Source organism: Grus americana, chromosome 1 (genome assembly GCF_028858705.1).
Source record: "Grus americana isolate bGruAme1 chromosome 1, bGruAme1.mat, whole genome shotgun sequence".
In the NCBI taxonomy this organism is placed as follows: Eukaryota; Metazoa; Chordata; class Aves; order Gruiformes; family Gruidae; genus Grus; species Grus americana.
The window spans coordinates 153,271,733-153,284,955 of NC_072852.1; the positions used below are offsets into that span (position 1 = coordinate 153,271,733).

Sequence of the window (13,223 nt, forward strand, 5' to 3'; positions counted from 1 at the left end):
GCACGTGACGCTTTCCTACTGCTTCTGTATTATTACAGCCATGAAGTATGGAAGTTTAACCTCCTTATGTCAGACAAAAACTTACAGCCTCAAGAAGTCAACATATTCATGAATCTTAAAGTGATCAGGCAGTTCAGGGCTGAGGACAGAGCTTTTTTCATTTTTCCTTCATTTCTCCCCTCCTGGTGCCAATACACAGGCATCTCCTGACAAATTAGGCCGTCTGGTCACCTGACAACCGTAAATAGTAAGCAGTCAGTTAACACTGTTTAAGAGATTAACAATACTACAGCATTCACAGGTGAAGTTATGATCACCATGTGGGTTAGTTTTGGTTTTGTTTTCATTGGTTTTTTTTGTTTGGTTGGGGTTTTTTAAATCTTAGAAGGTGAAAGAATTTTGTAGTTGTGCTCAATGACTGTCATTAAACAAAATTCTTATCTCAGCTTTAACCCACTACGATATTAAAGACCAACCATATATCTAAGTGGCTATGTATCTATTGTACAGAGGATATACATTCCTGCAAAGAGCTTAAAGTCAACAAAAACAGTGGATTTGTTTAGAACCCCTAGAACCGCTTTAGTTTAAGGTAGTCAGCAATTGAAAGTCTGCTACAAAAAGGATAAAAATACTAAATATTCTTAAGAGAGTATAAGACATTTAAAAATCTATACATTGGATTTTAAACATTAACTTGACAATGTTCATAATACTTGAGATTATCTGAGAAATCTTTTATTTTTTAATTTTTTTTAAAGCCTTGATGAACAGAAGGTTTTTATTAAAGTTAAGCTTTCCAAAGTTCATATTTGTGGTCAGGAGGCTAGAATGTGAAAGATTAACATAACTCTTAAGATCACACTTACTATTAATCTATTTCCACTGATAAATCAAAGAAAAGGACACTACACATAATTTACTAGAAAGGAATTGCAGCTATTCTGCGACAGGCACAAAACACCAATGAATAACAACATTTCAGTACATTCCATGTTTACAGAGAAAATGCTGAGCATTAAAGCAAAGCACTGACATTAATCAATCAAAATCTCCTTATAGTGTAAAGAGTCTTTCTGACCAAAACAAAGTGTCCAGCCTGAACTTATTTACATTATATTTCTGCTAACATCAGCATAAAACCTAATTATTCTTTTAGTTATGACTTGATCAATAAATGGTTTTGAGCCTACCTTTGCAGTATCTTCTCTCATACATATCATATTTCACATAATGAAAGAGTCTGTTTTCTACATAGGCACATTTTATAGTAAGATTAAGTGGCAGTCTGTTTTTTAAGAGCTTTCATGGCAGTTACATTTTAAATAATGTTTTTTCCCTCTGGTAAAAAAAAAATAATCACAGAATAAGCATAACTTTCCCAACAACGTTTCCTCCACATTTATTATTCTCTACCCAAAATGCATCCAGTGATTGATATGCCATTTCTGTTATTCACCAGTACAGTTTGATACTAGGCCCACCTACACAGATAAAGTCATAACAACAGCCTAAGAGGTACCAGGATTAAAACATCTGAAGATAAAAGGCGCACAAAGCATGAGCGTCAAGCCAAAGCCATAGGCAAAGGCACCAGATGTTTTTTAACAGAAGACGACAACTCTCCTTGAAGTCAACTTTGGGACCCCAGAGCCAAACACTCATTCAGGAAACGCTGTTTATGCCAGTCTGAGAAATTACTATTCTTTCGACTCCAACTGACCTCATGAATAAGATGAGATAAATAGATATCAGCTTTTTCTGGACCACCCTTCTTCAAGCCCAGAAAGCCAACTGTGTCCTGGGCTCCATAAAAAGAGGTGTGACCAGCAGGTCGAGGGAGGTGATCCTGCCCCTCTACTCCACTCTTGTGAGACCCCACCTGGAGTACTGCATCCAGCTCTGGGGGCCCCAGTACAGGAGAGACATGGAGCTGTTGGAGAGAGTCCAGAGGAGGGCCATGAAGCTGATCAGAGGGCTGGAGCACCTCTCCTTTGAGGACAGGCTGAGAGAGTTGGGGTTGTTCAGCCTGGAGAAGAGAAGGCTCTGGGGAGATCTAATTGCAGCCTTCCAGTACCTGAAGGGGCCTACAGGAAAGCTGGAGAGAGACTGTTTATCAGGGAGTGCAGTGACAGGACAAGGGGTAATAGGTTTAAGCTGAAGGAGGGTCGATTTAGATTAGATGTTAGGAAAAAATTCTTCACTGTGAGAGTGGTGAGGCACTGGAACAGGTTGCCCAGAGAAGCTGTGGCTGCCCCTGGATCCCTGGAAGTGTTCAAGGCCAGGTTGGATGGGGCTTTGGGCAACCTGGTCTAGTGGAGGGTGTCCCTGCCCATGGCAGGCGGGTTGGAACTAAATGATTTTTGAGGTCCCTTCCAACCCAAACCACTCTGTGATTCCATGAAGTGTACTATCATCCAAAAATAAGATCAGACTGAACTCTCTAGACTAGTGTTCTGCAGGAAACAAAACTAAAGAAACTATGATTATCGGCAGCCAACTACTGCTAGTAATAAACTTACAATTGCAAGAGCTATCTCTCAGATGCAAGTGTCATCCAGCTAGCTTCTTTGTAGCTTCACGGTGTACTATCCACACTTCATGGAAGTCAGTCAGTTCTATCATTTACAGGATGGATTTGGTAGCCAAACCTTCTGCAGAATACATACAGCCACTTTTTCCCTCCTATTAATGATTATACTGTCTCATGCACATCATATATGTTCCAATAACAGTAGTATTTTTCATGGTTTTATTTTGTAATGATCTCCTGACAAGTATAGCAGTTTAATGTTAGCTATCAAATGCCACTGCTGATTCAGATCCACCTCAAGAGAGGCCACTTATATTCATTACGAGCAGCATAAAATAGTTATACAAGCACAGATAATGGACACTAGTGTTTGTACTTCATTATAATAATTTGTGGAAACAACTCATTAATAGTACTTTGAAAAGTTGTGAAAGGCTATTTAAAATGCTAAGCATGAACTGCAAGTTGCTAACGCAATTCAGACAAGAAATCCATTTCAGTTCATGTACACGTCTACTTCACAATGTAAATTAGAAGCATTAGAGACAAAAAAACCTACTGGGCAAACAGTTCAATTCCTTCCCTCTCCCCAGTTCATCCACACGATTCTCTCTGGGCAAGTACTTCATACACAAAGTTTCTCTTTCTGCATGTAACTATTTTGATTATTAACAACAATTTTGCAATACTTCACTGGCGCATCAGCAGATGTGCTTTTCAGAGGATTTCACAACATCCTATCTTAGGGGCGAAGTAGAGGAAGAGCCTAATTGCCCTTAATCCTCTATTTAAAATAGGTTAGATGGAATCCTCTTTTGACTGAAGCAAAGAGATTAGTCAGTGCCACCAGGAAAAAGAAACACTATTCCCCCTCCCACCACCTTGCCCTGTATCTAAATGAGTTTAATGATTAATAAAGGAAACAAATTAACCAGTCTCCTATTTCAAAGAGTGAAATTAGTCCACAGAGAAAAGCAGAATAAATGGAAAAGTGTCCCTACAAAATCTCCAAATTCTTAAGCTTTCATGCTTGTAGTAACTACCTTGGTAACATAAATAAAAACAAGCATCCCAGAACACAGTAACTCAGTAACCAGACAGAAGAGCTAGTATGAAGTCCTTTTTAAAAAACAAACAAACAAAAAAACCAAACAACCCACAAAAAACCAAAACCAAACACACATCTGGATCCCTGGTAAAATCTTGGCATAATTCTTGACATTGCCAAATGAAGTGCCTACAATTTCAGGAAGCACATGTGCATACAACTGCACATGAATGCACATACACGTATGCAGATGGAGGAATAAATGAGTAAGACAGGGGTAGCAGAAGGAGAAGCAATGTAGAACACTTAAGTAACAAGAAAAAAAACCAACCCTAAGACACAGTCATTACAGGCTTATGTCCACACCCAGTTTTCTTCCTGTGACATCGTAATTTCATTACCTGAAAGCATTAAACTACCCTTACAACTTCTCTCCATGGAGGATCTGGGTAATACTCTCATCCCTGTCCTAAGGAAAGATGCACAGAGAAATTAACATCCAGATCCGCAAAGATATTTAGGTGCCTTATCAGTCTGTGGTCTTCTGTGATGTTCCAAACAAACTCCCCAGCCACTGGCTCATCTCATCAGTCTCCCAGAGTAATGCAGGCTAGGCTGCCAGTCTTCTTCCTAGAAAGTGTGTATTTTTAATATAGTATCACAAATACTCAACACTTACAAAATTACCCTCAAAGTTAAATTGGAGGGAAAAAAACCCCAAAAAAAACCAAACACTTTTCATGATGACTCAGAGCATGTTTGTCAGAATCATTACTGAGAAGGAAGGAAAAAAAAAAAATCAACTGGTGTCTGTATGATATAAAAAAGAATCCTTGGTTTGCCTTGTCTACCTGCAGCTGTTGCCATGGCAATTATAGCAGAGAAGATAATAGCATTCTAGTATTATTCTGCCTTATAGCTCAGGATGAACTTCAACTGAAATGTCCCTTGACAATTATACAAATAGAAATACTACATTATCCTGTGTAATGGTAAACCAGTAGACTAAGAAGCATTATTCTGGAAAAATATAATCTGACTAAGAGACTTACATGAGGGGAGGCAGGCTATTTTGCTCAGAAAAACCCAGTAAAGTTGAATCCAGTTGCATAACAGGTGCTAAAACATCTGCTCAGGTTTTTTTCTATGGCACAGTTTCCTTTCCCTGCCACACCTGCACATGACGTGGAGGAGGCACCTCACCATCAATCAGGTTGCAGCTCTTCAAAAAACACAACTGTTTTGTAGTCACACTTAAACCTAGTTAGATTAATTAAACAAGTTTATTATCTCCATCTCGACAACACAAACAGCAGCAACCTATAATATTCGTGGAATGCTTTACTTGTCAACTCAGTTACTGTTTTCTAAGTGTTTCGGGTTTTAAAAGCAGACTCATTAGAAAATCCCATCCCACCTTGCCACTTTTCTTGTTTCGATTACTATTGTATGACAAGATCACAGAATGAATGAGAAACAGTGTACAGAGATGTTAAGCTATAGCGTGCTACATTGTACCTTGCCCTCTTCCATTCCCAAAAATGATTTTGAAAAGGCTTCCTGCTTTCACTATTGATACTCTGCAGTGCTTTAGAAAAGGCATAAAACCAGAAGTATATTAATGTCTTTAAGATAAAAAAACATGCTTTCAAAATACAAAAGCAAGTTCTCATCTCAGAAGAGACACGTATTTTAAATGCTAAAAATGGAAAGGTTAAAAGTTCTTGATTTGAGTCACCGAACTAGAATTTATTTAGATGCTCCACAAGCAATGTTTTCTACTATCAGAGAGCATCTGATGAGTGCAGACAAGCAATATTTTGTAGTCAATAGCAACCAGTTTGTAATGTGTACTCTGGCTTCTTCTAAGTGAGCTGTTTTACATACACAATATCCTATCTTCGTTTATTCTCAAAAGAAAAAGGAAATAATGTTTTTCTTGTGTAAATTAGCTAATTGATGGGGTAGAGGGAGAGGAAAAACAAAGACCATGCAATTCTCCATGTTTATTGCCCCTCAGCAATAAATAATTGATGGGGGAAGGGAGAGTGTCTGGGTCGTTGGGGGGGTTTTTTGAGCTTCAGATTATACTGAAACATTCTAAGACTACATTACAAAATGAGAATGAATGCAACAAGAGTCACTACTAGTATACAAGAGCTAGATTTACAAGAGTGCCAAATCCTGTCAGCAACATTCAACGTTCAGCAGAATTAACTTGTGAGGTAAGTAAAGCTTTCAAACTTTCCTTTTTTAAACGACAAGCTGAAAGTATGCAGGCAGCACTCCATAAAGAGCCTTTCCCCCCCACCCCCCTAAAAAAAAAAAAAAAAAGGGGGCAATTAGGAGAATAACAAAGCAATGGTGCTTGAGGAAACAGGAATTCAGAAGCTACCCGTACTGTTACACCCACTCTGTCACACCTTCCACACCAGAAAGAACTGCTACCCACAGGGAAACAGATAAACGAGATGGGAAGCATCTCAGGTTTCCAGAAAACATTGTGACACACTGACTTCCACAAGAGATAACAATAAGGCATTACATACCAGGGATAGACATGAACACTTCAGAAATGCAAGTTACCAATTGCTGACCCGTGAATACAGGCATAGCCCCTATTGAGAACATCTTTTGTACAATCAGGACAGTTTGCAGACAAAGAGTCAGTGTGTAAACAGATTTACGAGACATTTAAAACACCTTTAGATTTTGTCAAATTATATCCCTGGAATTACTGGAATTAAAAAACAAACAAACGAGAAACTCACACACCACTACAAACCTTTTGACTTATTGTAAGTGACAGCTAGGAAGAAAACTGTTTAACAGGCACCCTAAGGAACATCTAGACAGTACTAGTTTGATACCAGTCTGCAAGGTTGCAGAGAAAGCTGAATTACTATAAGCGAAAGCAAAAACTTGAATGCAAGGGTACTCCCATGTGTATTAACTGAACTTAGATTAAAACCAGTAGGTCATCTGGAATGCTTGATAAATGGACTGTCCTTTTAGACCCAAATCATTCCAGAGCACCGAGGTTTACTATTTCTCCAACTTTCAGGTCAAAGCAGTTATCAACCTTCGCTGTATCAAAGCTAGGAAAATGGAAAAAACCCCGAAGCTCAATATTCATTTATGGCTACTAAGACTACATACACAAGTAAAATACTTAGGAAATCTAATTAGAAAACAGTTTTAGAATTATCCTGCCAATAGAAACAACAAAATTGTCTATGACCAATGACCAAAAGCCACAGGCTGCCAGGAAATTTAGCAGAGAACTTGCTAAAACCCCCTAACATAACTTTCTGGTTAGGCTAGTCAATCACCTTCTCGAACAATCACCTTCTCGAACTATGATTAAAGTTGACCCACTTCTATAAAAGTGAAAAATAAAGCATCCATTTGTAAACTCTTTTCTTCCAACCTCCTGAATTCCTCCCCCCGTCCGAAATATCTACAGAACTAATAGACCAGAAGCTTCCCAGAGGCCAGAGCTGTAATAAATCACTGTTCCTTCTGGAAGCAAATCTTTGCTGCTGCTACACACATTGAGAGATATTCATACAGGCAACAAATACTTAATATCCAGATTTGTAATCCTGGAGTAATAGGAGAACATGAAAGAAGAGAAACAATAAAGTATCAGGATCTCTAAATATACTACATAATACGGACAAAACTGTTTCAGTAATACAGACCTCTGACCCAGCAGTATTTATTGTACAACCCAAAGCCATCAACCTGGGCAGGAGCATTTACTGTCAAGGGCTAGCTGCCTTACAAATATAGAACAGACTGTCACCACAGGCTGCAAGGTGTTTAGCAACCAGTTAGGGTCCAAACAAACATATGCTAAAGAGTGACATTTTTCCAGATTGCCCAGATATATTCAAATCCACAATATTCAGGAATACCCAAATCCACATTCAGCCATAAACAGCCACCATGAATACACAAGACACATGCACATGTTTTATTAAGGAAAGTAAATGTTCATTTTATGAAAGATAAGATGCCATCAAGGCTTGTTTTAAGATTATTAGCCATCTCTTGACTATAAAGAAGAAGAACTCCAGAAGTCCCAAGATCAGCATGAAATAAGTTACCAGAGAAAACTAATGCAACTGCAGTTATATGGGCAAAACACATTGTTTAATGATGTCCACAGTGTCTCAAATAATCTAACTATAAAACAGAAGCTAATCTTGTATGGACATAATTATCATTGTATGTTTGTTTTTTCCTTAAACAATGTACTGCTTAATATTCAGGTAACAAGTTCCTCTCATTACTGAGCACAGAGCAGGCTCTGCGTGAGACTTACAGGACAGTACACGCTAATTCTGTATTCTCAGGCTGTGAAGCTGCCCTCCCTGGGGTAGCACACACCCCCTGGGGAATGCACAAACAAGCCAAGGAGAAGACAGAGAAGTGTGTTGTCTGATGCAAAATCAACATCCAGAAAAAGAGGTTATATTTTAATAAAGTATGTGACAAACAGTATACCCCTCCAAGGCAATTTTCATACTACCCCCACATAGCTATTATTTCCATTATTTGGGAAAGTAAACTAAACAATACGGATGTCAAAATTTATCTCATTTATCTTGTTGTAGAAGGCTTATTCAGATTCTGTGGTTGCACATAGTAGAAAAGCTGTATATATAACATGTTTCAATTTTATTACTTAAAAGATACCTCTATATAGCTCATACAGTTTGAAGTAGTAAAATATACAGGATAATTTCAGTAGACACAATTAAGAAGAGTTACATTAAGACAGATATATATATATATATATAACAGTTGTACTCCATCTTGAAGGTCCTTTCCAACCTAAATGATTCTATGATTTGCAAAAAAAAAAAAATACTACTTTATGATTCTATATTTCAGCTTGAAGGATCATGAAGCATTTACAGTACTACACTGAACTTCATGTCAGCTGCACTGCAGTGAAACAAACACCTTTTATATAGAAAGTTATTCCTTACCAACAGTCCTATAAATTGTGTATGACTGCAGTAATGGTAAGGGGAAATAAGAGCTGAAGAGAAAGTAACAAAAAAAAACAGCAAAACAAAAGAAATTTGCAGGATGGCTATAAAGAGCCAGAACAACAGAATGTCAAATTAGAAATTTAGTAAGAGAAAGACATCACTGCATCTCTCCTTCCAAGAGGTTACTCCACTTCTTGGTGAAGAGATAGGAACTACAATATGAATAGCATGCTGATCATGTATCTTATTCAACCCACATCACTGAACTGTTCCAATGCCTGGAAGATATAAAGATGACACTCAATGCAGGTAAAACAGCAGACAAATATTTGAAAATGCTAACCAGGAAACTGACTTCAACTCGAACTGACAGCACCCAGTCATTGTTACGCTTCCGTAAGGCCGTGGAGATACACGCTATTTTGCATTGCTTCAGGACAGTGACTTCAACAACAGTAAGGGAAAAGGGAATGGGGAGACCTTCACAATCAGGACAAGAAGCCTGGTGTTCAACTTATGCCTTTGTGTCCTACAACATATAGTATGGGGAGAGAAAAGAAATGATGCAGAACCCTTAGAAAGCATCCTATGAGAAGTCTCCATTAGTACAACATATAGCAACTGTTTGTTATCCCAAGATCATACCATACCACTGGTAAGAGCTTCCAGCTACCTCAACATCTCCAGCCTGTATCAGCCAGGGTTCTCAGGATAATCCAGAGACCAGCCTGCTCTGGGAAGGACCTGCAGCTGAACAAGTCCAGGACACAACTTGCAGAACAAAAATTCTTAGTTCTAGGACCTCAATCATTAAATAGTTTCTGTATAGATTTTAACTAAACCCAAGCTTGAGCTTACTTCAACATAAGCACAAGATGTACCTATCCTCTCTGACTCTCCCACAGAAGTGTCACTGGCTTGTCTCTCTTACTGAAAAGCAGCCTGGAAAGAAGCAAGCACATGTACATTTGTGAGGCATAGCTGGTGTGTATAGAGCTTGGGTGAACAACTCTGGAGTGGTACTGCTGATGTGTGCATGTGCTACTCATGTACAGCAGTCAGTTTCAGGCCCAGCATTCAAACTATTAATTTTAATTTTCACTGCTGTAGCTGTACAAAAATAGTTGAACCATGGAGATAAAAAAACAAAAAGAAAACACACAACACACAGGCATCAGCTTGCCAGATCTTAATGGCCTTACTGAAATGATGAGCAAATTTACTTACTGCAGCTTTTTACAAAATGATCTTTCCTTGGAAGAAAGTATTCAAAATTAAGAAACTGAAGGAATGCAAAAGGAGTAACAAGTGAAAAATATACAAAGCAGCCTGGAACAGCTACGCAATTATCCAGACATAGCCTATTGGCACACATACAATAGAGAAAGTGGTGTGATCCAGGAAATAGGAACGCTTCCTCACATGGGATATAATAAAGTTTCATTTAGCTTTTAAACTGCTGAATTACTCTCATTGGCAGTGCAGGAGGGTGATGACTGTCCACAACTTAAAAGCTCAAGTGCCTTATTTTCAACATACTGTCTTCTCACGTACACCTTCATCTTCTAAAATAACTACTGTAGTTACTCTCATGGCTGTTTCTTTCATATCTGATGTTTAAGCCTACTTTGAAAGGGAGGTTAGCAACAATGTTACGCAGAAGAGATTCAGAGACCACAGTATGCTCTGTGCACAATGAACACGATATTTGTACAGGCTCCAGATGTGAGGACACAAACACACACAAAAATATCTTAACCTGAATCCAACAATTAGATCAGCACCGACAGATCACTACACCCAGGCTGATCCTGTCTGCTTCCAAACAGAGCTCAACACAGTTCACCTGAGCTTTGCATATCCACAGAGACTACTGCTTCGCATCTCTTAGAACTCATATTTTGAGCATTCTCCTTCCCTCTGGGCCACTTTCTAAGGATCCATATACACATAGCTGCTTTCAGTACTCACCTCATCCCACATAATACCCTACTGTAAACAGAAAAAATCCCTCCACAGTCATTTTTCACTTCTGCTACTTTTCTTGGTTAGTAACTAAAGACAACAGACTTCAGCCTGTATCATGTGGAAATAGCTCTCGACATGCACAAAACTAAGTGTTTTTACTTTTGTTCAGTCAGAGGATGAACGTTTCCTCACTTGGAATACTTTCTGAATGGAAGGAAAAGCTATATGTATTTTGAAATCCCAATTATCTCTCCCTATCTTTTGAAAATTTCTTCTATGCCCCAGAGCAGAAAATTGCAGTTTCTGCAGTTATCGGTGGTCCCCAACCCTTGTATTGTACAGCCCCGCACTTACTAGCATTCCATCAATTTGCTAAAACCATTATCCTGAAGATATATTAGGGGTTCAATGAAACTGGATTTGCACTCACTGACACACCTCAAACCTGCACTTGAACCCGCTCTAAGGCACTACTGATTTACTCTTTCAGGCGGTACAGGTGAGGGGAAAACACGCTGACCAACAAGCAAGATTAACTCTCTTTCTCCAAAGTACACCAAGTTTAGTGCGTTTGAATCTTACCACGCACGAAACACCTTAAGATCATTCGTCAGTGTATTTGAATTGGACAATTCCACAAAATGCAGCTTGACTGAAACAATATAACAAGAAAAAAAACAAAACAAACAAAAAAAACCCCCGATAACTACGTGTCTCAGCACACTGTAAATTACAGCGCTTTGAACTTAGGTCAACCCGTTCTGGTTTAGCGAAGGAGAGCCCGGCAGCCAGCTGCCCGGGCAGAGGGCTGCAGGGAACCCATGAACAACCGCTGCATCCTCCGTTTGCACAGAAAATCACGCGCAGCGGCCCCCACGGCTCCCCCGGCCGCCGTGCGAGTCATGGGACCGCCAAACTCCCGACCAAGCCCTTTCTGCGAGACGGGGGCCACAGCACGATGCAGCTACCCCGCAGAGATTCGCACGACTCCCCGTGGTTTGCAGCCGGGCGGCGGGGGCTCTCCCATTCCCCGGGCTACGAGCTGGACTTCGCGGGGAAGCCCCGGAGAGGGCTTCTCCAGAGGCGGCTCCGGGGCTGACGGGGCCCCGCAGGGACGGGCCCAGCCGTCGGTACTTACGTATCGACTCACGAGGGTCCGGAGAAGGCTGCAATCCATGGCGGGCGGGCGGCCGCCGCTGCCCGGGCACTCAGGACCGCGCCACCGGGTGCTCGCCGGTGCCGCCGGGCTCCCTGGCTCGCCTCACTTTCCACATGCAGGGAGCCGCGCTCGCCCTGCCAGACCGCTGTTACTCCGGCCCGGCGCTCGCCGCCGTCCCCGGCTATGCCATGTGCTTGCCGCCACCGCCACTACGGCGCGGCGCCCCGCGGCCCCTCATGTCCCCTAGCGTCGCCGCCGCCGCCACAGGACTTTCGCGGAGGGGAAGCGGAGAGGAGGAAAACCGCCGCTGCCCAGTCGGCCGGCTTCCCGTGAAGGGCTCGGCCAGCTCCAGCTCCCGCCCCCCGCGCTGCTCTGCCCACCCCGCGCGGGCCGCCCAGGGATTTATCCGGCGGGCGGGGGGAAGAGAGGGGGGGGCCGCCCCTCGTGCTGCTCCCCCTTTCCCGCGCGCGAGACCCGCCCGATACCGGCCCAGCCCGGCTCGCGGCGCTCCCGCTTTGATCTCGTCGGGCAGCCCCAGTAGCGCATGGCACGCCGGGCGGGCATGCGCGCGCCGCTACCCTGTCTCCCCTGCTTTTCCCTACGCGGGCGCTGCGCGGTGTGCTGTGGTGGTGTCTGTCGCCGTTAACGGTGATTAACAGCTCCCAGGCTGGGGGCCGGTCGCTGGTCTGGGGGCGAGCGGAACGAGGGGCTTAAAACCCTGCCGAGAGGAGAAAAGCATTTTCTGCTTTTTCCTCCTCCCCGCCTTCACCTGCCCCCGATGCTTCCCCCCGCCCCGGCCTCGCTGCGTGTCGCGGCGGAACGGGACGCGGGGCTGTAAAAAGCGAGGGGAAAGGGGAAGGTGAGGAAGCAGAGACAGGGAGCGGCTGCCGCGCCCTTCCGGGGAGCTCCGGGACGGAGGTGGTGGCGTCCCGCCGGCGCCGAGCCCGCCACCCGCCCCGAGCAGCGCCAGGCGGGAGGCGCCCGTCCCGTCCGTGCCCCGGGTGAGGGGACGCTCGCTCTGCTTGGTGGCCCGCTCTGTCCCGGCGTACGACGTGCCTCTTATTAGACCGCAAATACGTTTAGATAATGGTTTACCGATACGACCCGGCAGGTCAAAATTGTATTAAAGGCTAAAATCGCCTTCGCACAGCCCTGCGCGCCTCCCTTTACGTCCCGGCGTCGGAGGAAGGACAGTGTTTAACGTACGCTACGGCGGTGAGGCGCAGCGTTGTGTCTAGATGCGGAACAGGTGGAACCTTCCCCCTACTTGTAAAGCACAGCAGAAACATTTGACATCTCTTTTCAGTGACCAAAACCCAATCGTTGCACCCCTAGTGAACCTGCAAACAGTAGAAATGACTTGTAGGTGAAGGGATAAGCAGAAGTCTGCAAAAATGCACACACAAAAAAGTAGGAGTGTGTCTTTATCGTTTTTGTTTTTTTTTAAGATACCTGAAAGAACACCTTTAAAGGCCTTTGGTTTCCTCAGCTGTTGTGTTTTCATGCCAT

The 13,223-nt window shown here is 42.5% G+C and overlaps 1 protein-coding gene across 5 annotated transcripts in view; it reads right to left on the reverse strand.

The window, feature by feature from the left end:
* ATP11A (ATPase phospholipid transporting 11A) overlaps nt 1–12,218 on the reverse strand; it is a 135,369-nt gene extending 123,151 nt beyond the window's left edge. For 4 of the 5 annotated variants that reach the window (XM_054833337.1, XM_054833345.1, XM_054833355.1 and 1 more), the window contains exon 1: nt 11,694–12,212. In XM_054833337.1, the coding sequence (XP_054689312.1) occupies nt 11,694–11,732 (39 nt within the window). In that variant the 5' untranslated portion in view covers nt 11,733–12,212. Of the gene's footprint in view, nt 1–11,693 lie in introns of all 5 variants that reach the window. The other variant, XM_054833330.1, reaches the window with a different exon arrangement.
* Nucleotides 12,219–13,223: the final 1,005 nt, after the last annotated feature.